This window comes from Loxodonta africana, chromosome 3 (genome assembly GCF_030014295.1).
Source record: "Loxodonta africana isolate mLoxAfr1 chromosome 3, mLoxAfr1.hap2, whole genome shotgun sequence".
Taxonomy (NCBI): Eukaryota; Metazoa; Chordata; class Mammalia; order Proboscidea; family Elephantidae; genus Loxodonta; species Loxodonta africana.
This window is the reverse complement of record NC_087344.1, coordinates 45,324,911-45,352,633: the sequence shown is the minus strand read 5'-3', so window position 1 is coordinate 45,352,633 and position 27,723 is coordinate 45,324,911. Positions and strand designations below refer to the sequence as shown.

At 41.2% G+C, this 27,723-nt stretch overlaps 1 protein-coding gene across 4 annotated transcripts in view; it reads right to left on the bottom strand.

Moving 5' to 3' along the window:
* Positions 1–27,723, bottom strand: part of LOC100662395 (6-phosphogluconate dehydrogenase, decarboxylating) — a 216,956-nt gene that overhangs the window by 64,559 nt on the left and 124,674 nt on the right. For all 4 annotated transcript variants that reach the window (XM_064281262.1, XM_064281260.1, XM_064281265.1 and 1 more), the window contains exons 30-35: positions 26,256–26,374; positions 25,580–25,635; positions 23,426–23,534; positions 21,739–21,805; positions 20,855–20,939; positions 4,831–4,936 (exon numbers count right to left, since the gene is read on the bottom strand). In XM_064281262.1, the coding sequence (XP_064137332.1) occupies positions 4,831–4,936; positions 20,855–20,939; positions 21,739–21,805; positions 23,426–23,534; positions 25,580–25,635; positions 26,256–26,374 (542 nt within the window). The remainder of the gene's footprint in view (positions 1–4,830; positions 4,937–20,854; positions 20,940–21,738; positions 21,806–23,425; positions 23,535–25,579; positions 25,636–26,255; positions 26,375–27,723) is intronic.

The window sequence follows — 27,723 nt, the reverse complement described above, 5'->3', positions numbered from 1 at the left end:
TTTATCGTTTTAGATTTTATATTTAGGTCTTTGATCCATTTTGAGTTAGTTTCCGTGGATGGGGTGAGGTATGGGTCTTGTTTCATTTTTTTTTTTGCATAAGTCTGGCTTTTGAGGCAGCAAGTGTGGGTAAAGAAACCTATAAAGACACCAAAGGAAGAGAGACAACTGAGAAGACAAAGAGCACTCAAGAGGCCCAAAGAGCAGCTATAATGAAGGACAATGGAAGTCTGTCCTGGGAACCCCGCTTCCAGGAGGGTGGACATTTTTTACTTCGAAGATGCTTGGTACACATTCTTATCACAGCTGCCTGTAATTTGTGATTCACTAAGTTCCAAACCATCACTTAGCACCTCCTCGTGCCACTACTTAGGTTACATGATTCTGGTTCTTTGATCTGAAGCAAATGTTCTGAAGTTGTACATGAGTACCCCTTCACATTTCTGTTTTCAGGTTAAATTTTCACACTGATGTCAAAAAGAAAAGTGCACTGATAAAAACTTTGCCAACATAAAGGAAGATGACGTGAATTTTTGACTCCACTAAAATGTTCCTACACTGGAAAAAATTTTTTTAGTTGGTGCAGCACATTCTTTTAGAATCTCTCAAAAGACAGCAACTCTTGAGAGGTGGTTTTAAGAAACAGAACTAAAACTGGTGATAAATGTTGACTGAATCAAGTTTGGCAATAGAATTTAGGGTTAAAAATAGGGCTGAGTCCTCTATGGCTCCTTAGGTGGTCAGGAGGTGATTCCGAATGGATATCTAAGACGTTCTGAACAGCAGCAGCATCAGTAGAGAAACAGCTTTCGAGGCTAACCTTGTAGGATATACTCCCTTGAATTTGTTAATGCTGAAAAATTTTAAAAACAACTTCTTACATTAACAGTCATACCTGATGGACCTTCTAAAGAGAGTTCATTAGGGGAACCTCTGAAATGTAGTTGGAATGGAGTCCAGATAAAATATAAACTCATTATATCAATGATATCAGTCAAAAGTCAAGTCAGTTTTACTAACCATATGCATTTTTTAACATTTTAAACTATATGTCATGTATGACTTTCTTCAGTTTTCTTTCCTAAATCAGAAGATGAGAGGTAGGAAACAAGTTCCTTCATTCATAAGCAGACTTCTTTTTTTCTATTCCAGAAGAAGAGAGTAAGCAAAACACAAAGAGAAATCTTTCAAAAATAAACAAAATGTTTCTCACTGACTCAGGTACCCAAATAACTAAACTGATCTCTACTACCTGGCAGGACAAAAGAAAGTAAAAAGTAAACAATTATGCAAAGCTACAGGACAACAAATCTTTGAAGCTTTTGGCAGAGAAAGGACAGAAAACAAAGCCTGAAATATGATATGAAATGAAGGGAGAAACACTCTACTTTGTAAAGTAGATAAGGAAAACAGGGGGCAGGGGGGTGGGAGGGCATAAGAATAAAATGGGCAAGTTTATTAAATGGAATGAGAAAATAATTCAGGACTGTATAAATAATTTAAGAAGCTAAATGTTAAACTGTACATAATCAGAAAGACCCAGGGCACAAAGGAGAAGTGTCTTATGGTGACATAAGGTATTGCTCTATCCTAGGTAAGCTTAGGTTTGCATGGGGAAAAAGCACTAAGTTAAAATGGCACTCAAAGCAACATAAGACATAAAGCAGTGTGATAAACTAGAATCTCTAGGTGCAAAAAAGCAAACAGTAAATACCTAGCAATATCCTTATCAAGAAAGAGTCTGCAAAAACAGAAACGGCTTTTGTTAGTGCAGCAAAAAAAAAAAAAAAAAAAGGAAGAAAGAAAAGCTGAGGAGAAAACATAATAAAAAAGACAAATTAGCTCATAAGCAAAGTGAATTCAAATGGACAATTAACAGACAGAGAATACCATGGGCAGTCTGATACAGGGCAGACGATGGCACTGGTCCCTCTCTCAAGACGTTCAATTAAGGAAAATGCTGGGCATAGAGGGGACTGCGGAGACTACCCATAACATCCCTTTTCAGAAGTGACATAGTATTGGGAATGGTAGGATGTTGCTGTGGAGTTAAGGGGAAACGAAGTCAGTTGTTAACATTAATATAGCACCTAACAATAACAGTCTATCAGAAAAAACCTCTAATATACATACATTGTTGTTGTGTGCCTTCGAGTCAATTCCAATTCATAGTGACACTATAGGATAGACAGAACTGCCCCATAGGGTTTCCAAGGAATGGCAGGTGGATTCGAACTGCTGACCTTCTTGGTTAGCAGCCTGAGCTCTTATCCACTTCGCCACAAGGCCTTTGGGAATATACAAATATAATGCACCCAAACTGGAGTTCTGTGAGTTCAACTTTTACCGTTAAACCTCACACAAGCAGAACAGAAGCTCTTTTAACCAAACTCCATTTAGCAACTTACCACACTGACCTATGCTCTCCACACCCCTGAAAGATAATGACTGACGTCTGTTTCTCATTAGGCATGCTAAACAAGAGGACTGCTGGACTATTTTCTTGGATGCCCAGACTGTTCACTCTATAAACAGTCGAGTTGCGTGCACATCCTGTGTCAGCTGTATTTGGTCCCAGACCTGTTTATGCCAGTTATACTTGTTATTTATAATTATCTAATTAAAAATTAGGAAAATTGATGAAATATGAGGGCAAAAAGAATCCTTGTTTTTGTGGAAATTAAATGTTTCCAAAAGATTTAATAATCGTGAATTGTTTAAAAAACAGCTGTTAAATTAAGATTGGGTGAGATAAATGTGAAAGAAAGGGAAAGACTGTAAAAAGCTTAAAGATTTCTGCACTTAGATTTTCTTCATAGGTTTCTAGATCTTGCTCCACCAAACTGAAAATCATACATGAGAAACTACGCGTGTAGTTTTGCAAGTAAAACAGTGAAAAGTCCAATAAATGAGCCTATAATAAAGAAAAGGCCTTGGCTTTACACAAGAGCTTGACAAATCAATGTACATTTATACAGCCCAAATTAAAACAAAAACGTTTGTTAAAGGACTTTTCAAGGTTACACTAACATAGGCAAAGGTAGCAAAATTAGCACTTCAACCAAACACCATCTTTGCCTGTGTGTTTTGCTAAGGACCCTAGGGAAACTTAAGATACATTTCTCATAGTTGCAAAGAAAATGCAGTGGTGAATGCCAGCAGAACATTGCTAGAAAATGTCTGGCAGAGAGGGAAGAGTTGGATGGAGTTACTGATGACCTCAGAGAAATGGCACTGTTCAAGATTCTCCCCAAGTATAGTTCAGGGAGGGTCAAAGCCCTCTTCTTTATCTCTGCCACTCCTCCTGCTTCCCATACACACATACCCTCTCACACTTCTTCCATCTCTCCCCATAGTCCCTGTCAGCTCTTCTTGCATGAAAAAAGCAAACAGAAGGCAAAATTGTGACACAAGGAAAGAAATTAATCCTGGTCCAAAACTTTCCTTTAATTGCTTCTGTCCATTGTCTTATTTTTCCTCTGCCTCTTCCCATTGTGAGCCAGTTTTTCAGGAGCAGACAGGAGCACAGGAAGATGCTGTTAGATGAAGGTAGTATTCTAAGCCCCCATGAGAATGCACAGCCGTTCCTGTTTCCCAGCCCGTATCATGTAAAGGAATTGAGTCTGCATGCACACCTAACTCAACTCCTTTTCTGGTCAAGGGCCCCAGTCTAACATGGGAAAGTAGAATGTTACTTTATGCATTGTCTCTCATCAACCTGATTATAAAAGGAAGTTTTAAGGCAAACTACTTTAAAATTAAAAATAAAATTAGTTATTTAGAGCAGCCAGTCTTAGAAGAGTTTAATCTATCATCTTTATGCATAAATGAAAATAAAAAGCCAATACTGAGGATAAGTGAGCCTATACTAGCAGCAGTAATGACTAGACACAAGAGGTTTCATTATACCTCGGAGGGCACGTTTCTAGGATACTCAAGTGTGTGATAGCCTTTCTCCACAGCAACCATGTCACAGGAAAACATTTAGTTTCAGTAATAACTTATTTGTACTTTTAAACCTTTGGGTAGCATTATGCTTAGTTTTCTTTATCCGCTTTCTCCTTATCACTGTGTTACAGCCAGGGCTTCAAACTGCTTTGAACCAATTCAGTCATGACCGATGGCTCGAAACCCAAACAGAACCAAATTGTTACAATTTGGGTGATCTGGGATGATAACTGGAATGGGAAAAATTAAGGGTCAAACCCCTGGAATGGGAGACTTGGAAGAGGCATACTGAGCACTTTTAGGAGCCTGATGCTTGAAACCAGATTGGTGGCAGGACTGTGGAAAGCGACATACATTCAAAGCAGTGTGATTGGCCATCCTCTTTGAGCGTGGCACCGCTGTTTTGACTCTGCTCAAAATCTGATAAGAAAGAGATTTGGTTGCTGTGCAACACGTATACTGCTCTTGTTTTCTAAGAGGGAGATTAAATTTCTAGCAAAGCTTCAACCTGTAATTTTTCCCATTCTGGTTATCATTTTGGGTCACCCAAACTGTAACAATTCGGGTCTGTTCTGTCGTCACTTCCTCGGCCATGGCTGAACTGGGAAGAACTGGTTTGAAGCCCTGTTCACAGCTACTCAAACTCTATATAGGACAAACATTTCCATCCAATAAGGGTAACTGGTCACAATTATAAACCTAGTCCAATCATTTATTTATTTCTGGAGAGCAGGGTGGGCAAGGGAGGAAATAGGGCATTCTGAAGTGAGAAGGGAATTAGTTTCTTCATCCAAACCAGGAGTCACTAGTGAATAGGGAATCTAATGGTATACCAGTCAACCACATGGCGGCTGACTCATCACACTGCTTAGGGGGCCTCACCTGCTAGAGTTGTGGGATGACTTCAGGGACTTGGCAGAGATAATATTTAGGGAGAGGATGGCATCAACTGCAGCTTCATCCACCTCAGGCTTATTCCTAATCCGGCCTAAAAGAATGGATTAAAAAAAATCAGAATACAGGCAGGTTTAAAAACAAAACATAAATTTATAAAGCCAAAAAATAGACTTTTAAATCTGGGTGTAACCCCAAGTACTGGAAGGGTCATTTGGTTGACTACAGGGTCCCCCATTCTTCTCCATATTCTGTTCCCCCTTTACTTCTCATATTTAGTCAACTGTAAAACTCTATTGATTCTTTGTTCAAAGAGTTCCTCGTATTCATCCCAACTTTTATTTCCAATATCACTGCCCTGCTAACAAAAGCATCACGACCTCCAATTTGGAACATGGCAATCATCATTTAACTGTTCTTTCTGCTGTTCGCATCTCCCTCTTTCCAAACCATCCTGTGCTCACTTTTTTTTTTAATTTAAATGGTTTTTATTGTGCTTTAAGTGAAAGTTTACAAATCAAGTCAGTCTCTCACACATACACTTATATACACCTTACTACATACTCGTATTTACTCTCCCCCTAATGACTCAGCCTGCTCCCTCCTTCCAGTCTCTCCTTTCGTGACCAGTTTGCCAGTTTCTAACCCTCTCTACCCTCCCATCTCCCCTCCAGACAGGAGATGCCAACACAGTCTCAAGTGTCCACCTGATACAAGTAGCTCACTCCTCATCCGCATCTCTCTCCAACCCATTGTCCAGTCCCTTCCATGTCTGATGAGTTGTCTTCAGGAATGGTTCCTATCCTGGGCCAACAGAAGGTTTGGGGACCATGACAGCCGGGATTCTTCTAGTCTCAGTCAGGCCATTAAGTCTGGTCTTTTTATGAGAATTTGGGGTCTGCATCCCACTGATCTCCTGCTTCCTCAGGGGTTCTCTGTTGTGCTCCCTGTCAGGGCAGTCATCGGTTGTGGCCAGGCACCATCTAGTTCTTCTGGTCTCAGGATGATGTAAGTCTCTACTTCATGTGGCCCTTTCTGTCCCTTGGACTCATAATTATCTTGTGACCTTGGTGTTCTTCATTCTCCTTTGATCCAGGTGGGTTGAGACCAATTGATGCATCTTAGATGGCCACTTGTTAACATTTAAGACCCCAGACGCCACACTTCAAAGTGGGATGCAGAATGTTTTCTTAATAGAATTTATTTTGACAACTGACTTAGATGTCCCCCGAAGCCATAGTCCCCAAACCCCCGCCCTTGCTCCGCTGACCTTCGAGGCATTCAGTTTATCCTGGAAACTTCTTTGCTTTTGGTCCAGTTGAGCTTACCTTCCCTGTATTGAGTATTGTCCTTCCCTTCACCTAAAGTGTTCTTATCTACTATCTAATCAGTAAATAGTCCTCTCCCACACTCCCTCCCTCCCCCCTTCTCATCACCACAAAACAATGTGTTCTTCTCAGTTTATACTATTTCTCAAGTTCTTATAATAGTGGTCTTATACAATATTTGTCCTTTTGCAGCTGACTAATTTCACTCAGCATAATGCCTTCCAGGTTCCTCCATATTATGAAATGTTTCACAGATTCATCACTGTTCTTTATCGATGCGTAGTATTCCATTGTGTGAATATACCATCATTTATTTATCCATTCATCCGTTGATGGACACCTTGGTTGCTTCCAGCTTTTTGCTATTGTAAACAGTGCTGCAATAAACATGGGTGTGCATATATCTGTTTGTGTGAAGGCTCTTATTTCTCTAGGGTATATTCCGAGGAGTGGGATTTCTGGGTTGTATGGTAGTTCTATTTCTAACTTTTTAAGGAAACACCAGACAGATTTCCAAAGTGGTTGTACCGTTTTACATTCCCACCAGCAGCGTATCCACGGATTTCATTATACCACTTTCTTGCTCAAAATCCCTCAGCTCTGTTTTCAAATTAATACTAGGGGATGCAGCATTGCATAGAGGTTACGAGCACAGTCTCTACAGCTAAACTGCCTGGGTTCAAATCTCAGCTCCAACATTTACTAGCTGGAAGACCTTGGGCAAAATGCTCAACCTCTTTGAGCCTCAGTTTCTTCATATGTGAAGTGGGAATAACAATTCTTCTTTTATATGACTGCTAGGAAGATTAAATAATACTTTTAGAGCATTTAGAAAAGCACCTGGCACACAGCAAGCACCAAAGAAGTGTTTGTTAAGTAAGTAAATAAATCAAAGAGTTTTTTCAGAGAAGCCCTGGTAACTGCTGCCTTCACATCTTATGCTATCCTTTCTGTTCAGAAAGCATCTCTTCTGTTTCACATATCAGTGTTCCATATGAAGGAACCCTAGTGGTGCAGTGGTTAAGCACTCTGCTGCAAACCGGAAGGATGGCAGTTCTAATCCGCCAGCGACTGTGTGGGACAAAGATGTGGCAGTCTGCTTCTGTAAAGATTATAGCCTTGGAAACCCCATGGCGACAGTTCTGTTCTGTCCTATAGGGTTGCTATCAGTTAGAACTGATTTGATGGCAGTGACTTTGGTGGCCTTTGGATCCATATGAATATTGACTTAAAAAAAAAAAAACTCAGAGCGGGGTAAGATGGCTAACTAGTCAGAAGCTTCTGCTGAACCCTCTTCCAACAAAGACCCAAAAAAACAAGTGAATCAATTACATACATGACAATCTACAAACCCTGAGCATCAACACAGAACTCAGGAATCGAGCTGTGTGACGGGAGCGAGAGACCATGCAGAAGCACCACCGAGTTCCCGAGCCCACGCTGCGCCTCAGCTCCGATTCCTTGGTGCTGTTCTTTGGCACGAATGCGCCAGAGCTGAAGGTAGCTTCCTGAGTCACGGCAGACTGACCGAAAGAAGGAAAGCTAAGTGGCGCACCCCTGATCCTGTGGCGTGTCTTCACTGGGGCTGCCCGTGGAGTTTAGGAAGTGGCTGCTTCAGTGAAAAAAGGCAAACGAAGTGCCGGCACCCCAGCCCCCTGGTGTGACAGCTCTGGGTCTGGCTGTGGGGTTTAGGACAAAGCTGCTTCACTGAAAGAAAGCAAGTGCAGGCCGCAGCCCTAACCTCCTGGGGCAACCTCAGCAGGGACCCAGCCAGCACACACAGGCTACATACACCTCGGGAATGAGACAGCACTCTCGACACAAGGTAAGTGATTTTGTCTAATTTACCGCGTGGATCTAATAGCTCCTTCTTCCGAAAGCACTCTCTCCTGTCTATCTGATCCCTCCCCACTCTGCCCCAGCTGGCTTCATTAACATTTGAATTCCCTGGGCCTGAGACAGAAAGTGTTGCGTTCTCTCTGACCCATTCTCCTGGCCTGGGAGAAGGAACAAATTAACAAACGGGAAAAATACTTTCCCGACTCCCGTAAACTGGTAGCTCAGAGCAGAAGCGGCTCCAGTCCAGGCATAAATGATCCACAGACTTTTGCTTTCACCCTCACATGGAACCAGGTGGCTATTATAATGCAAAGGCAAATCTGTTAGAGGTCTTACTGTAGTTGTTTCAGCTGTGTGGTGGAGATGCAGGTTTTGGAGGTCTGATACTGCTCAACCTATTAAACAGAGCCCTCACCTACCCACAGCAGCGACCTGAGGGGTGAGGCTCCATCCACGCCACCTAGCCACCCATGAAAAGGGTCCGAGGATAGTGGTGCCTACCGGTCTTTACAGGTATAAGCATTGGGTGCCTAAGGTACAGCTGCAGAGCCCACCTGCCAGAGCGCTCTACAGAACAGAGATGCTCCTTCCTCACTGACACTTGGGGGAAGGCTGTCAGCACCCTGCCCTCCTCAGAGTGTGACCCCCTGCTGCTACCAGAAACCAGTGCATACAACCATCACCACTACTTCTCTAAGAGAGTGGGTGAGAGCCTACACCACACACTAGGTGGCTGACTATAAGGACACCTGAGCTAATTCTATTTAAGATTAGTGAATGGACTCATAGGCTCATATACCTGGTAACAGCTCTAGCCATCTGATAACAGGGCATTAGTGCTTCAAAGGCACCAATAATCAAGTTAGCACACTCTAGTAGCCTATCTGGGTATACCGAAACAAAATAAAGCAATAAGATAGGACACAGTGAGCAAACATAAAATAAATTATTACAATAACTTATAGATGGCTTGGAGACAGCAGTCAATATCAAATCACATAAAGAAGCAGACCATGACTGCTTCTACAAACTCCCAGAACAGAGAATCAAGGACTCTCCCAGATGAAGATTTATTCCTGGAATTGCCAGATGTAGAATACAAAAGACTAATATACAGAACGCTTCAAGACATCAGGAATGACATCAGAACGAAATCAGGCAATGTACAGAAAAAGCCAAGGAACACACAGATAAAGCAGTTGAAGATTAAAAAGATTATTCAAGAACATAACGAAAAATTTAATAAGCTGCAAGAATCCATAGAGAGACAACATTCAGAAAGTCAAAAGATTTTAACACTAAGATTACAGAATTAGACAACTCAATAGCAAGTAAGAGGGGCAGAACTGAGGAACTGGAATGCAGAATTGGGGGGGTGGAGGATAAGGTATTTGGCACCAATACATTTGAAGAAAAATCAGATAAAAGAACTAAAAAAAAATGAAGAAACCCTAAGAATCATGTGGGACTCTATCAAGAAAAAAAACTTGCAAGTGACTGGAATACCAGAACAGGGAGGGATAACAGAAAATACAGAGAGAACTGTTGGCAGAAAACTTCCCTGACATCGTGAAAGATGAAAAGATATCTATCCCAGATGCTCACTGAACCCCATACAAGGTAGATCCCAAAAGAAAGTCACCAAGACATATTATCATCAAATTTGCCAAAATCAAAAATAAAGAGAAAATTCTAAGAGCAGCCAAGGATAAGCAAAAAGTCACCTACAAAGGAGAATCAATAAATTCGGACTACTCGGCAGAACATACAGGCAAGAAGGCAATGGGATGACATATATATACAGCACTGAAGGAGAAAAACTGCCAGCCAAGAATCATATATCCAATAAAACTGTCTCTCAAATATGAAAGTGAAATTAAGTCATTTACAGATAAACACAAGCTTAAGGAATTTGCAAAAGCCAAACCAAAACTACAAGAAACACTAAAGGGAATTCTCTGGTTAGAAAATCAATAATATCAGATATCAACACAACACTAGGACACAGAACAGGGCATCCTGATATCAACTCAGAGAGAGAACTCACAAAAATAAGATTAAAAAAAAATATATTCAAAACAGGGAATCACTGATATCATTATGTAAAAGATGACAGTAATCAATAAAGAGAGACTAAGTAAAGTAGGCACAGATATTCTGTATGGATAGGAAATCAAGGCGATACAGGGAGATACAAGTTAGGTTTATACCTAGAAAAACGGGTAAATATTAAGGTAACCACAGAGACTAACAATCCCATACTTCACAATAAAAACCATGAAAGCATTCCCCTTGATATTGGGACCAGGCAAGGACGCCCTTTATCACCACTCTTACTCAACACTGTGCTGGAGGTCCTAGCCAGAGCAATTAGGCTAGATAAAGATATAAAGGGCATCCAGATTGGTAAGGAAGAAGTAAAAGTATCTCTATTTGCAGATGACATGATCTTATACACAGAAAACACTAAGGAATCCTCAAGAAAACTACTGAAACTAATAGAAGAGTTCAGCAGAGTATGAGACTACAAGATGAACATACAAAAGTCAGTTGGATCCCTCTACACCAACAAAAAGAACATCAAAGAGGAAATCACCAAATCAATACCATTTACAGTAGACCCCAAGAAGATAAAATACTTAGGAATAAATCTTATCAGAGCTGTAAAAGACTTACACAAAGAAAACTACAGTACACTTCTGCAAGAAACCAAAAGAGACCTACATTAAGTGGAAAAACATACCTTGCTCATGGATAGGAAAACTTAACATTGTAAAAATGTCTACTCTACCAAAAGCAATCTATAGATTTAAAGCAATTCCGATCCAAATTCCAACGACATTCTTTAATGAGATGGAGAAACAAATCACCAACTTTACACAGAAGAGGAAGAGGCCCCAGATAAGTAAAGCATTACTGAAAAAGAACAAAGTGGGAGGCCTCACTCTACTGATTTTAGAACCTATTACATAGCCACAGTAGTCAAAACAGCCTGGTACTGGTACAACAACAGATACATAGACCAATGGAACAAAACTGAGAATCCAGACATAAATCCAACCATATGAGCAGTTGATATTTGATAAAGGCACCAAATCAGTTAAATGGGGAAAAGACAGTCTTTTTAACAAATGGTGCTGGCATATCCATCTGTAAAAAAAATGAAACAAGACCCATACCTCACACCATGCACAAAAACTAACTCAAAATGGATCAAAGACCTAGATATAAAATCTAAAATGATAAAGATCATGGAAAAAAAAATACAGACAATGTTAGGAACCCTAATACATGGCATAAACAGTACAAAAAACTTTCCTAACAATGCAGAAGAAAAACTAGACAACTGGGAGCTCCTAAAAATCAAACACCTATGCTCATCCAAAGACTTCACCAAAAGAGCAAAAAGGTTACCTACAGACTGGGAAAAAATTCTTAGCCATGACCTTTCTGGTAAGCGCCTCATCTCTAAAATCTACATGATACTGCAAAAACTCAACTACAAAAAGACAAATAACCCAATTAAAAAATGGGCAGAAAATATGAACAGACACTTCACTAAAGAAGACATTCAGGTAGCTAACAGATACATGAGGAAATGCTCACAGTCATCAGCCATTAGAGAAATGCAAATCAAAACTACAATGAGATTCCATCTCACTCCAACAAGGCTGGCATTAATCCAAAAAACACAAACTAATAAATGTTGGAGAGGTTGTGGAGAGACTAGAACACTTATATACTGCTGGTGGGAATGTAAAAAGGTACAACCACTTTGGAAATCAATTTGGCACTTCCTTACAAAGCTAGAAATAGAACTACCATAGAATCCAGCAATCTCACTCCTTGGAATAAGACCTTTTACACGAACAGATACAGGCACACCCGTGTTCACTGCAGCACTGTTTACAATAGCAAAAAGATGGAGGCAACCAAGGTGCCCATCAACGGATGAATGGATAAATAAATTACCTTAGATTCACTAAATGGAATACTATGCATCGATAAAGAACAGTGATGAACCTGTGAAACATTTCATAACATGGAGGAGCCTGGAAGGCATTATGCTGACTGAAATAAGTCAGCTGCAAAAGGACAAATATTGTATAAGACCACTATTATAAGAACTGGAGAAATAGTTTAAAAAAACAGAGACTCTTTTCCTCTCTGTGTAAGCTATTTCTCCAGTAGCAGAGGCGGGGGTTTGCAGACCATGGTTTCAGGGGACATCTAAATCAATTGGCATAATAAAATCTATTAAGAAAACATTCTGCATCACACTTTGAAGAGTGGCGTCTTGGGCCTTAAATGCTAGCAAGTGGCCATCTAAGATGCATCAATTGGTCTCAACCCACCTGGAGCAAAGGAGAATGAAAACACCAAGGATACAAGGTACTTATGAGCCCAAGAGGCAGAAAGGGCCACAGAAACCAGAGACTACATCAGCCTGAGACCAGAATAACTAGATGGTGCACAGCTACAACCGATGAGTGCCCTGAGAGGGAACACAACAGAGAACCCCTGAGGAAGCAGGAGAGCAGTGTAAAAAGACCTGACTTAACGGTCCGACTGAGACTAGAGGGACCCCGGTGGTCATGGCCCCCAGACCTTCTGTTAGCCCAAGACAGGAACCACTCCCAAAGCCAACTCTTCAGACAGGGATAGATTGGACAATGGGATAGAAAAAGACGCTGGTGAAGAGTAAGCTTCTTGGATGAAGTAGACACTTGAGACTATGTTGGCAACTCCTATCTGGAGGGGATATGAAAGGGCAGAGGGGGTCAGAAGCTGGCAGAATGGACACGAAAAGAGAGAGTGGAGGGAAGGAGTGGGGTGTCTCATTAAGGGGAGAGTAATCAGGAGTATATAGCAAGTGTATACAAATTTTCATATGACAGGCTGACTTGATTTGTAAAGCTTCACTTAAAACACAATAAAAATTAAAAGAAAACAACCATAAAGACTCAGCAAAAACAAATTCAACTACAATGAAAAAGAGGAACACACAATTTACAAAGAAAAACTTCTCAGCACAAAAAAGTAAGTGGAAAAATGAAACTGTCAACAACACACAAAAAAAGGCATCAAAATGACAGCACTAAACTCATACCTATCTATAATTACACTGAACGTAAAGGGACTAAATGCACTAATAAAGAGACAGAGAGTTACAGATGGGATAGAAAAAACATAATCCGGCTATATGCTGCCTACAAGAGACACACCTTAGACTTAGAGACACAAACTAAAACTCAAAGGAGGGAAAAAAAAGTATCAAGCAAACAATCAAAAATGAGCAGGAGCGGCAATATTAACTTCTGACAAAATAGACTTTAAAGTTAAATCCACCACAAAGGATAAGGAAGGACTCTATATAATGATCAAAGGGACAATTTACCGGGAAGATATAGCCATACTAAATATTTATGCACCCAATGACAGGGCTGCAAGATACATGGAACAAACTCTAACAGCACTGAAAAGTGAGACAGCTTCACAAGTATAGTAGGAGGCTTCAACATGCCACTTTCGGTGAAGGATAGGACATCCAGTAAGAAGCTCAATAAAGACACAGAAGATCTAAATGCCACAATCAACCAACTTGACCTCACAGACATATACAGAACACTCCACCCAACAGCAGCCAAGTATACCTTCTTTTCTAGTGCATGTCGAACATTCTCTAGAATAGACCACATATTAGGTCATAAAGCAAGCCTTTGCAGAATACAAAACATTGAAATATTACAAAGCATTTTCTCTGACCATAATGCCATAAAAGTAGAAATCAATAACAGAAAAACCAGGGAAAAGAAATCAAATACCTGGAAACTGAACAATACCCTGCTCAAAAAAGACTGGGTTTTAGAAGACATTAAGGATGGAATAAAGAAATTGATAGAATCCAATGAGAATGAAAACACTTTCTATCAGAACCTTTGGGACACAGCGAAAGCAGTGCTCAGAGGTCAATTTATATCAATAAATGCACATATACAAAAAGAAAGGACCAAAATCAAAGAATTATCCCTACAACTTGAATAAAAAAAACCCTGAAAACCACTACCCCAGAGAGAGTATATTGTCCCTTCCAGGGATTCTTAATCTGTTCCACAGATCCCTAAAGGGTCTGTGGATAGAATCCAGGGGGTCTGTGAATTTGGATGGGAAAGAAGAGTAATTACATCTTTATTTTCATGAACCTCTAACTGAAATTCGGCATTGCCTTCATTATGAAGGGAAGCAACAAACCACAGTTTTTGTTGTCGTTAGGTGCTATCGAGTCGGTTCCGACTCATAGCGACCCTATGCACAACAGAACGAAACATTGCCCGGTCCTGCACCATCCTTACAATTGTTATGCTTGAGCTCATTGTTGCAGCCACTGTGTCAATCCACCTCATTGAGGGTCTTCCTCTTTTCCGCTGACCCTGTACTCTGCCAAGCATGATGTCCTTCTCCAGGGACTGATCCCTCCTGACAATGTGTCCAAAGTATGTAAGACGCAGTCTCGCCGTATTTGCCTCTGAGGAGCATTCTGGCCCCACTTCTTCCAAGACAGATTTGTTCATTCTTTTGCGCCCCCCTCCCCCCAAAAAAAACCAAACCCAGTGCCATCATGTCGATTCCGACTCATACAGGGTTCTTTTGCCAGTCCATGGTATATTCAATATTCTTTGCCAACACCACAATTCAAAGGCGTCAGCTCTTCTTCGGTCTTCCTTATTCATTGTCCAGCTTTCACATGCATATGATGTGATTGAAAATACCATGGCTTGGGTCAGGCACACCTTAGTCTTCAGGGTGACATCTTTGCTCTTCAACACTTTGAAGAGGTCCTTCGCAGCAGATTTGCCCAGTGCAATGCATCTTTTGATTTCTTGACTGCTGCTTCCATGGCTGTTGATTGTGGATCCAAGTAAAGTGGAATCCTTGACAACTTCAATCTTTTCTCCGTTTATCATGATGTTGCTCATTGGTCCAGTTGTGAGGATTTTGCTTTCTTTATGTTGAGGTGCAATCCATACTGAAGGCTGTGGTCTTTGACCTTCATTAGTAAGTGCTTCAAGTCCTCTTCACTTTCAGCAAGCAAGGTTGTGCCATCTGCGTAACACAGGTTGTTAACGAGTCTTCCTCCAATCCTGATACTCCGTTCTTCTTCATATAGTCCAGCTTCTCAGATTATCTGTTCAGCAAACAGATTAAATAGGTATGGTGAAAGGATACAACCCTGACGTACACCTTTCCTGACTTTAAACCACACAGTATCCCCTTGTTCTGTCCAAACTGCCTCTTGATCTATGTAAAGGTTCCTCATGAGCACAATTAAGTGTTCTGGAATTCCCATACTTCCCAATGTTATCCATAGTTTGTTATGATCCACACAGTCGAATGTCTTTTGCATAGTCAATAAAACACAGGTATACATCCTTCTGGTATTCTCTGCTTTCAGCCAGGATCCATCTGACATCAGCAATGATATCCCTGGTTCCACGTCCTCTTCTGAAACCGGCCTGAATTTTCGGCAGTTCCCTGTCAATATACTGCTGCAGCCGTTTTTGAATAATCTTCAGGAAAATTTTGCTTGTGTGTGATATTAATGATATTGTTCCATAATTTCCACATTCGGTTGGATCACCTTTCTTGGGAATAGGCATAAATATGGATCTCTTCCAGTCAGTTGGCCAGGAAGCTGTCTTCCATATTTCTGGGCACAGATGAGTGAGCACCTCCAGCTCTGCGTCTGTTTTTTGAAACATCTCAATTGATATTCCATCAATTCTTGGAGCCTTGTTTTTCGCCAATGCCTTCAGAGCAGCTTGGACTTCTTCCTTCAGTACCGTCAGTTCCTGATCGTATTCCACCTCTTGAAATGGTTGAACATTAACTAATTCTTTTTGGTATAATGACTCTGTGTATTCCTTCCATCTGTTTTTTTTTTTTTTATTAACTTTTATTAAGCTTCAAGTGAATATTTACAAATCCAATCAGTCTGTCACATGTAAGTTTACATACATCTCACTCCCTACTCCCACTTGCTCTCCCCCTCTTGAGTCAGCCCTTTCAGTCTCTCCTTTCGTGACAATTTTGCCAGCTTCCCTCCCTCTCTATCCTCCCACCCCCCCTCCAGACAAGAGTTGCCAACACAATCTCAAGTGTCCACCTGATATAATTAGCTCACTCTTCATCAGTGTCTCTCTCCCACCCGCTGACCAGTCCCTTTCATGTCCTTCCATCTTCTTTTGATGCTCCCTGCATCGTTTAATATTTTCCCCATGGAATCCTTCACTATTGCAACTCAGGGCTTGAATTTTTTCTTCAGTTCTTTCCGCTTGAGAAATGCCAAGTGTGTTCTTCCCTTTTGGTTTTCCATCTCCAGCTCTTTGCACGTGTCGTTATAATACTTTACTTTGTCTTCTTAAGAAGCCCTTTGAAATTTTCTGTTCAGTTCTTTTACTTTATCAATTCTTCCTTTTGCTTTAGCTGCTCGATGCTCAATAGCAAGTTTAGAGTCTCCTCTGACATCCATCTTGGTCTTTTCTTTCTTTCCTGACTTTTCAGTGACCTCTTGCTTTCTTCATGGATGATGTCCTTGATGTCATTCCACAACTCGTCTGGTCTTCAGTCATTAGTGTTCAATGCGTCAAATCTGTTCTTGAGACGGTTTCTAAATTCAGGTGGAATATACTTTGGCTCTTGTGGACTTGCTCTGATTTTCTTCAGTTTCAGCTTGAACTTGCATGTGAGCAGTTGATGGTCTGTTCCACAGTCGGCCCCTGGCCTTGTTCTGACTGATGATATTGAGCTTTTCCATCATCTCTTTCCACAGATGTAGTCAATTTGATTTCTGTGTGTTCCATCTGGTGAGGTCCATGTGTATCATCGCCATTTATGTTGGTGAAAGAAGGTATTTGCAATGAAGTCATTGATCTTGCAAAATTCTATCATTCAATCTCTGGCATTGTTTCTATCACCAAGGCCATATTTTCCAGCTACTGATCCTTCTTCTTTCTTTCCAACTTTTGTATTCTAATCGCCAGTAATCAATGCATCTTGATTGCATGTTCAATCAATTTCAGATTGGAGCAGCTGATAAAGATCTTCTATTTCTTCATCTTTGGCCCTAGTGGTTGGTGCATTAAATTTGAATAATAGTCTTATTAACTGGTCTTCCTTGTAGGCGTATGGATATTATCCTATCACTGACAGCGTTGTACTTTAGGATAGATCTTGAAACATTCTTTTTGACAATGAATGCAACGCCATTCCTCTTCGAGTTGTCATTCCCAGCATAGTAAACTATATGATTGTCTGATTCAAAATGGCCAATACCAGTCCATTTCACCTCACTAATGCCTAGGATATCGATGTTTATGCGTTCCATTTTTGACGATTTCCAATTTTCCTAGATTCATACTTCGTACATTCCAGGTTCTGATTATCAATGGATGTTTGCAGCTGTTTCTTCTCTTTTTGAGTCGTGCCACATCAGCAAATGAAGGTCCCGAAAGCTTTAGTCCATCCACATCATTAAGGTCGACTCTGCTTTGAAGAGGCAGCTCTTCCCCAGTCACCTTCTGAGTGCTTTCCAACCTGGGGGGCTTATCTTCCAGCACTATATCAGACAATGTTCCGCTGCTATTCATAAGGTTTTCACTGGCTAATGCTTTTCAGAAGTAGACTGCCGGGTTCTTATTCCTAGTCTTAGTCTGGAAGCTCAGCTGAAATCTGTCCTCCATGGGTGACCCGGTGGCATAGCTTCCAGCATCACAGCAACACACAAGCCCCCACAGTACGACAAACTGACAGACACTTGATTCTGTCTCCAGTAGAAATCACAGGTATATTCATATAACATTAGTATAAAATATCTTTACATTCATCACCACTTTGAAATTACAGTAATTATACCCGCTGCTATATCTTGTTATTTATGACCCAATAAAGAAGTGCTTATATTACAAGTTTAATGTTTTAAAAGTTACATTTCAATATCATAATTTCCTTACTACTGTAGTACTAAATATTTTCTACATTGAAAAGCCTGATTCAGAGAAAGGGTATACAGGGTTCACCACTGTCAGTGGGGTCCATGGCACAAGACAGGTCAGGAATCCTGCCTTAGACTATCATTCTAAAACTTGTAATGTTTAGCCAACTGTTGCTCTCGCTCTGCCTTGATTTCCCCACTCTGTCCAAGGGTTCTTAGCCATTTACATCTTAGACACAGTCCTGATTCTTTTGCTCAAAATGATTTCACATCTACAAAGCAACAAAACTAAACAAAACCAACAAAAACCCTCTAATTTCTCCTGAATCTATTAAAATCCTTTCCACAAAGCTAATCCAGTCCTTCCTGGTCACCTTCTTTGTTATTCTCTTAGCAGAACTCTTTTTCACTTGTCCTCATTTTGGTACTTGTGATAGTTAATTTTGTGTGTCAGCTTGGCTAGGCTATGATTCTCAGTGGTTTACTGGACTGGTTGCTGTTATGTCGTGTAGTGTAGTATAATGTAGCGCAGTGTGATGTAATATAGTGTAGTGTAGTGTATTGTGGCGTCAGCGTAGTGTAGTGTAGTGTAGTGTAATGACTTTCCATGATGTGATCTACTAATCAGTTTAAAGGGGAGTTTCCTCAGGGTTGTGGCTTGCCTCCAGAATATAAGTGGATATTCTGGCAGAGCTCTCTCTCTCTCGACCCTGTACGCTTTCTCATTGCCTGACTTGTGGGTCTTGGGATGTAAACTTGCAGAAGTTGCTGGCTGGCTGCCTAACGTACAGATTTTGGACCTGCCAGTGCCACAATTGCAGGAGCCAATCCCTTGAAGTAAATTTTTCTCTCTCTCTCTATACGTGTATCTCACTGGCTTTTTATTCTTCTAGAGAATCCAGATGATGGAAGGAATTCACAGAGTCACTATAATGAAAAGAAATGGTCGATGTTCAACCATTTCAGGAGGTACCATATAAGCAGGAACCAATGGTACTGAAGGAAGAAGTCCAAGCTGCTCTGAAGGCACTGGTGCAAAACCAGGCTCTAAGAACTGATGGAACACCAACTGAGATGTTTCAACAAACGGATGCAGCACTGGAAGTACTCACTTGTCCATGCCAAGAAATGTGGAAGACAGCTACCTGGCCAACCGACCAGAAGAGATCTATATTTATGCCTGTTCCCGAGAAAGGTGATCTCACTGAAAGTGGAAATTATTGAACAATATCATTAGTATCACACACAAGTAAAATTTTGCTGAAGATCATTCAAAAGCAGCTGCAGCAGTACGTTGACAGGGAACTGCCGGAAATTCAAGCTGGATTCACAGGAGGACACGGAACTAGGGATATCATTGCTGATGTTGGATGGATCCTGGCTGAAAGCAGAGAATACCAGAAGGATGTTTACCTGTGTTTTACTGACTATGCAAAGGCATTCGACTGTGTGGATCATAGCAAATTATGGATAAGGTTGCAAAGAACGGGAATTTCAGAACGCTTAATTGTGCTCCTGAGGAACCTGGATATAGATCAAGAGGCAGTCATTGAAACAGCCCAAGGGGATACTGTGTGGTTTAAAGTCAGAAAAGGTGTGCGTCAGGGTTGTATCCTTTCACCATACCTATTCAATCTGTATGCTGAGCAAATAATCCAAGAAGCTGGACTATATGAAGAACGGAGTATCAGGATTGGAGGAAGACTCATTAACAACCTGTGTTATGCAGATGACACAAACTTGCTTGCTGAAAGTGAAGAGGACTTGAAGCACTTACTAATGAGGATCAAAGACCACAGCCTTCAGTATGGATTACGCCTCAAGATAAAGAAAATAAAAATCCTCACAACTGGACCAATGAGCAACATCATGATAAATGGGAAAAGATTGAAGTTGTCAAGGATTCCACTTTGCTTGCATCCACAACCAACAGCCATGGAAGCAGCAGTCAAGAAATCAAAAGATGCGTTGCACCGGGCAAATATGCTGCAACAGACCTCTCTGAAGTGTTGAAAAGCAAAGATGTCACCTTGGAGACTAAGGTGCGCCTGACCCAAGCCATGGCATTTCAATCGCCTCCTATGCATGTGAAAGCTGGACGATGAATAAGGAAAACTGAAGAACTGACACCTTTGAATTGTGGTGGTGCTGAAAAATACTGACTATACCATGGACTGCCAAAAGAGCGAACAAATCTGTCTTGGAAGAAGTACAACCAGAATGCTCCTTAGAAGCAAGGATGGCGAGACTATATCTCACATACTTTGGACATGTTGTCAGGAGGGATCAGTCCGTGGAGGACCATCATGCTCGGTAAAACAGAGGGTCAGCAAAGAAGAGGAAGACCCTCAGTGAGATGGATTGACACAGTGGCTGCAACCATGGGCTTAAGCATAACAATTACTGTGAGAATGGCGCAGGAGTGTTTCCTGCTGTTGTACACAGCGTTGATATGAGTTTGAACTGACTCGATGGTACCTAACAATGACAAGAGAATCCAAACTAAGACAGTACTTAATCGTTCAGTGTAACATCATCAAATCGTTTTGCACATATAAGCTATCTCCCCAGCTACGTGGTAAATACACAATGGGGAGGGACTTCTTTTATGCCCTCTCACAACCTCTTACAGAGAGTCAGATCAACCTAGCTGAATAAAGCAGTGGTTGGTTGAATAACATAACTACAGTAGTGGGAGCTGAAAAAAAAAAAAAAAAAGGCATTTTCAAACCCAAAGCCCCCATATTCTCCACAGTCCATGTTTTCCAGTGCAGTCTTCCACACACTTCCAGTGCCCCAAAGACAGAACAATGACATCTCTATGCTCCTACACAAGCCAACAGAAGGTACTCACCGACCACCAGCTCACGAACATCTTTCCAGTGGAGCTCACTCCCCTTCTCATGGATGATGGTCACTGTGATCCTTCGCTGGATGCCCTAGGTAATGGAGCAGGGTTGCAATTTAGTTGTGGCTATCTGTTACTTCCTCTCGTTTGTTGTGTTTGGAATTTTCTGGTGTGGAGATTGTGGAATGGGCAAGAAAGAAAAGTATGGAGAGAGATGGGAAATACTGTCCACATTGTTATTCTGAACAAAGGGAAGTAAGGCAGGGACTGAGGAACAGCCAAGTTCTGAAGTGGCTTTGAGACCAGATGCCCAGGCTGTATGTTCCCGGGTATGGGGCCCCAACTCCCATGTCTACCTGGACCGTAAGCCTTTTTTAGGCACTGACTGAATCTACTTTGATATACCAGCAGGGGATCTACATTTCAGAGCCACAGTTTCAGCCCACTGAAATCTTCACCTTCTGTCCCCATTAAGAACTTCTGGCTGTGAAAGCACAGAACCTCTAAACATCATGACATAAAAACTGTACGAAACGGCGTAGACGCTGGACAAGTCACAGCCGCTGAATCCAACAAACGTTTTCCAAACAGCTCTTCTAGAACATTTATATACAATACATATGGGCATGGGCTGAGGAAGAAACATCAAAACACAAACACACAAAAAAAGAAAAAAAAGACAGGCCAACAGGACAAGGCCCCTCCCACTCCCCCACCTCTGCAGCAAGGAGAGGAGAAGCATGAAAGGACAGGATGCAGTCGGAGCAATGTCTAACAGTGACAAACCCCAGAGAGCAGGGAGAACTGAAAGAGAAACAGAAAGAGCACAGTTCTTATTCTAAACTCTCTGGTGTTCCCTCCTAGGCCCTCTTTTGCTGCCTGATTAATACCTGGTGAAGCAAAAACGTCCCCTGGCAGGGCAGGCCTGCGGTATGGTCAACCACAGCTGGGATATACCTATAAAAGCAAAAATGCACGAGAAGTTATTAGACAGAATGATTATTGCTAATCAAGTTCTACTTCATTTACAAGGTCTTCCCTGGTTGCTATAGCCCCTGGTGGTCTTTTCTTTTCTAAAATCTGATTCTGTGTCTTTTTTCTTTTCCCACCCATTTTGGCATTTAATTAAATGATGATTTGCATCAATTAAACCTTTTCACGTATCTATGACTCAACATCCTTATGAGACTGAAGTGATCGAAGACAGTAACATCTTTTGGCTTCATCCCAGCTGCTTGCATCATAGGTATTCAATAAATAATGTATAAATACAAGGACAACGGACAGGAGATAGAAAAGAGAGATAATTTCGGATTCTAGACACTTTTTAAAAATCCAGAAAGCAATTACCTCAGTAGCAACTATTACTGTAACGATTTCTCACTCATAACGCGAGTTGTAATAACATTATAGGTTTGTCTCTGGAAAGCCCAATTCCTCAATGCGATGTCAGTACTGACAACTAGTTACAGGACTGATACAGCCATACCTAACACAGTGTCCTACAAATAGTGAGAACCCAATAAATGTATCCTGGTGAGGAACATTACAATAACATTTATCCCTTCATCATCCTTTACATTAACTCATTCATATAGCCCCTCTGTTTCAGGAATAGGATCCCTCTTTTTTTTTTTTTTCCCAAAGATATTTTAGAGACAACTAAAAACCATAATTAGATTCACCACTTACCCTAAAACAGCTTATATAAAATAAGCTGATGTTGATCATTTTGATCTAGGAAAGTGGTTCTCAACCAGGGGCGATTTTGCTCTCTAGGGGACATCTGGCATTATTTGCAGACATTCTTCGTTGTCACCACTAGGGGGAGGTGCTACCGGCATCTCATGGATGGAGACCAGGGACGCTGCTAAACATCTTACAGTGTACAAAAAAAAAAAGTGTACAAGATAACAAAAAAAAACCCCAAACCCAGTGCCGCTGAGTCGATTCCGATGCATAGCGACCCTATAGGACAGAGTAGAACTTCCTCATAGTTTCCAAGGAGCGCCTGGTGGATTCGAACTGCTGACCCTTTGGTTAGCAGTCATAGCACTTAGCCACTACGCCACCAGGGTTTGTGTACAAGATAGTCCCCCACAAATAAAAAAAAGTCCCCCACAAATAGTCCCCCACAAAATAGTGCCGAGGCTGGGAAGCCCTGACCTAGGGAAACACCCTGTCTCCCCTGGCCCCTCGCTGAGATTATTAATATAAATCTTGATCATATTATGTGAAATATGCTCCTGCCTCCATTTTTAACAGCTTTGCTGCTGATAAAACCCACTGTGTATATTGTCTTCCCTACATTAACAGTGTATGTCTCCATGATTACTGCTAAGTTCCACTGCTGTGATGTTGCTGCTGCTTCTAACAAGGCTAATTATTAGACTGGATACTCAGTTGTCTAACAAAGATTTGTTTCAAAGGACAATATCAAGACCACCAAAATTCAATTCAAAACTGGAATTTGACAGTGACAGTGACTCAAGAACCTGAATACAAGGAAGCTCAAAATCACATTTCCTAATTTTGAAACACTTTGCCTTACTTAAAAATTTAGGGAGTCGGACTTACTCTCCTGTAGGCTCCAGTTCACTGATCTCAAACCAAACCAGAAGGTCATATTTGCTCATGCTCTGGCCAAGGCTGGTTTTGCTCATGGTGTTTAACTTGGTGGCTGGAACTTCAAAAAAATTTTTTAGAAAATGTCAAAATCTGGTTCAAGAGTACTCAGCAAAAGCATGTCAGTCTTCAAGCGCACACATGGGAAAGGCGGCAAGAGTCAAGAGATAAATTTAAATGCAGAGAGCTCAGAGAAACTTCAACGTCAACTACGTTAGTACCTCTAAATTCAAAGAACATGGAAAATGGAGAGTCAACAGCTTCCTCCCCCTCAACAAACTGTCTCCAAAGATGAGAAGACAGGTTTAGTGGAGAATAAACGTGCTCACAAAACCATTAAAAACCTTCCCACTCTAGAATCTCACATTTTGTGGCATGCAGATAATGAGAAATGATGATGATGCTTGGAAAGCACTGGGGTAGTGCCTCCTGCTTCACAGGGGCTCAATGACAGCTAGTGTGGCAGAGTACAGACCATCCTCCAACCTGCCTACACATGGCAATCACCTGGGGATCTTAAAGGTTGCAAAGCCTGGGCCACACCAAACCGACTAAATCACAATCGCTGGGGTGGGACTTGGGTACAAGTGATTGGTGATGCTCCCCAGGTGATTCCAGTGTGCAGCCAAGTTTGGGAACCACTGGTCGAATCTGTTTGTAAACACAGGATTCTATAAGTGATCTTTAGCTACACATTTTCTTCAGATTTAAATTCCATATTCTTAACTGTAGTGATGAAATAAATTAGCCAAAACTCTGGTATTTCCAAGAATTTCAGATTCCTGAAAGACTATATGAGAATCCTAAAGCCTTGCAATACAAACAGGGTTTTCTGCCCAGAATCTGTGAGCACTGGAGTGAGCGTCCAATGACTTGGGATGTAATTATTGCTCAACCATTCACTGGCCATGTGTATCTTAAGATAAGTTGCTAAACCTCTGTGAGTCTATCTCCTCATCTATAAAATATGGATGATAGTATTTAGGCTTCTATTTCAAAAAGGTATTGCAAAGATACACATACACAATACGTATAATGGGGTTTATGAATCATATGGTAATGTTCAAGTGTGTAGCCTATCACTACCGTTCACCCCAGGTGGATGCCACATCAGTTGGTGATGCTAATCAAGGAGAAAATTGGGTTGCTGATTCTGGCAATCATCTAAGAGCCAAAACGCAAACGCAAGAAGTATTAGAAAAAAATCTATTAGTAAAAATCTCTAAAATTACAAATACTATCACAAAGAATCCAAAAGAATAATGCCCCTGCCCCCTAGGTGATGTGAAAAGATGCACAAGTAGAGAAGGTGCTTCCTAAGATCTCTCTGAAGGAAATGTGATATGATCTTGATGTGCTGAACTCCAGGAGGTCTCACACCCCGAGAGCCAGGCTTTAGGACAAGCACCTGAGGATGTCTACATCTAAGGCAGAGCTGATTTAGCTACTAACCATCTCGTCTGGGTACCCTCTCGCTCTGGCAGCTGGGAATTGGCAGAAAGAGAAAAGGCGGCAACGGGTCAGCCCCATCCCGGAAGGTGGCAACAGCGGAGGATGCAAGCTTGTTGGCGTGCTCAGAAAACGTGTCCAGCACATGCACAGTCACATAGCCAGACATGAGAAACCGAATCAGCTCAATCTTTCTCTCATGGTCTGAAGACAGGATGGCGAATAGGAGTAAAAAGGATGGAGGATGAGCACAAGGTGGGTGGGAATTAGGCACGTGGGCAATGAGGAAAAAGGATGAAAATAAACAGAAAGAAAAATCAACACAAGATAACTGAACATGCAGAGTAAATATTAAATGCAAAGAAATGCTCAGTCTCCCGAGTTACGGGGGAGTTACAGAAAGATTCAAGTACAGGGAGATACCAAAATCTGCCACAGGTTAAAGAAGCAAATAAAGACCAGAGGGTTGGCAGCGATAGGACCCTATCATTTCTTCTAAGCCTAAATCAGGTACCAAGAATTCTAGTCAGAGCTGCTAAGAATATGCAGAAGAGGAGCAGGAATTTGAACCTGACTTTCACCTGCAAAGTTATTCAGAATAAGAGATACAGTCACACAGAGAACATGATGCAGACAATTAGTACAGCTCCTGCTCACCTGGTTTGGAGAGTGGCATGGGTGGAGGGAAGAACCTTCGAGATGGCTGAGGTGGACTGCAAAGAAAGGAAGACAGAGACGGAAACGATAGCCTGGTGTTGACATTAATGGCATATTAACGTCCCTTTAGAAACAAATCTTTTGCATGTTCAACTGTGGCATAATTCCAGGCACCAGACATAATCCCACATAACCCCCCTTAGCCTTAAAAGGCTAGGACATTTTAATCTAAATCTTCTTCTAAATCTTAGCTAACTAATAGAAAATTTTTCTGTGAACACTGACACTCTGCCATCATCACAGTCCCAGCCACTGACCTCCTCACTGATTTGGATGACGCTACTTAGAGCTTACGCTTCATCAGGTTCTGAGTCATTAGGAACAAGTGCACACAATTTTCATGAAAGCTCCCTATTATCTCAACTTTCTACCTGATTCAAAGTCTCCTACAAAAAGATGGTATTCAAGGTCACCTGGGCAAAAGTCAATTTGCTCTACCTAAAATCGGTGATTAGGTAGCTAGAAAAAAGGTGGTGAAGTTTCTAAAGCTGAAACATAATGTATAAAATTATTAGTTATCTTAATCCCTCAAAAGAGTTCTTCCTTTCCAGAAAATGAAGAACTAAAAAAACAAAAACATCACAACAACAGAAATCTTTGCTCATTTGGTCCAAACCTGTTAAGCTCCTGTCCCTGCAGGTGAAGGGGATGCTGCTGATAATGCCCAAAGACCTCAAAGACGATGGGCTTGCTTTTGATGTACTCAACAAACGATTCTGTGACCTCCACTGCAATCTATTAAGGAATAAAGCCAAGCAAGATTAGGGGAAACATTTATTATAAGGAAATACATATTCTGTTGCATTCGGAAACTTTGGCACTTTTGAGTGCCCAGTATGTGCTCAGTGTTTACTACACAGGCCTCCCACGCCAAAAGTTGGGGGCTCCTCTCTGGTTTTCATCCTAAAGGAACTTTACCAAGTTTCAACATTCAAAACCCTCTACAACTTTCCCCGATGACCTCAGGTCACACACTAACTGGGTTCAACTGCATGCACCTCTGCCCCTTCCACCAGCTCTTGTCTGGGTGCGCACCTGCTCTCTCTCTGGTGTGCCTGAGGACTGGCCCGGGCCGCAGCCTGCCTGGAGGGCCCTTCCCCAACCGCTACACATCCAAGTCATTACTATACTTCAAGGCCCAGCTCAAACAGCTACAAGTAGGAAGAAAAGCACCTATTACCTGCGGACAATGTGCCAGGTACACTGCCAAGTCCGACTACATCCTTTAAGAAGTTTCCCCCCATCCTTTCTCCAACCAACCATTCCTCCCCAATAAAAAAAGTAAAGTATCTTTCCATTAAAGGCATAACTTTCCCTTCTGTCTATTCTCGCTCCATTTTATCAATACCTTTCTAATGCCTTTAAATCCGGTATTTATGTATGCATTTTGTTTCCCCTCTCAGAATTCTAAGCTCCTCAGGGCATAACTACCTGTGATTCAGCTGTGCGTTCCCTTGTCAATCAATATTTATGAGATATACAGTCCCTGTCAATCAATATTTATGAGATATACAGTCCTTGTCAATCAATATTTATCAGATATACACATGCACATATTTATAAACATAAATAAGAAAATACTGCATTTTGTGTCTGCTTGTCCCATTGTTGGAGTTGTCCTTTTCTCTCTTTATAGACTGGATATGGTTGACAAGAAAATGAAAGATAGGTTCATGTAGTGGAGAAGATCCTGGACACTAGAGATTTCACTGGGTTCAAATCCCATCTCTGTCACTCCTTAGCTTTGTAACCTTGGTGAGTTACTTTAGACTGCCTGGTGCCTAAGTTATCTCAGCTGTAAAATGGGGATTATTATAGTAGATGATGTAATAGTGAGGATTAAATGAGTTAAGACACAGCAAAAGCACACAGAACAGTGACTGGGAAAGTAATCTTTGAGTGAATGCTAGCTATTGTGATGATGATGACTTTTGAATAGTCTTGGAGTGAAATTCCCAGTGAGAGATGGGAGTTCTGTTTTCTTACTCCATGTATGAGAGAATTGAAAAGGGTATTAACAGATTATAGTACAAGCTGCAAGGAAAACAGAATTCTGAATTTTAATTTAACTACAAAAAGTATTT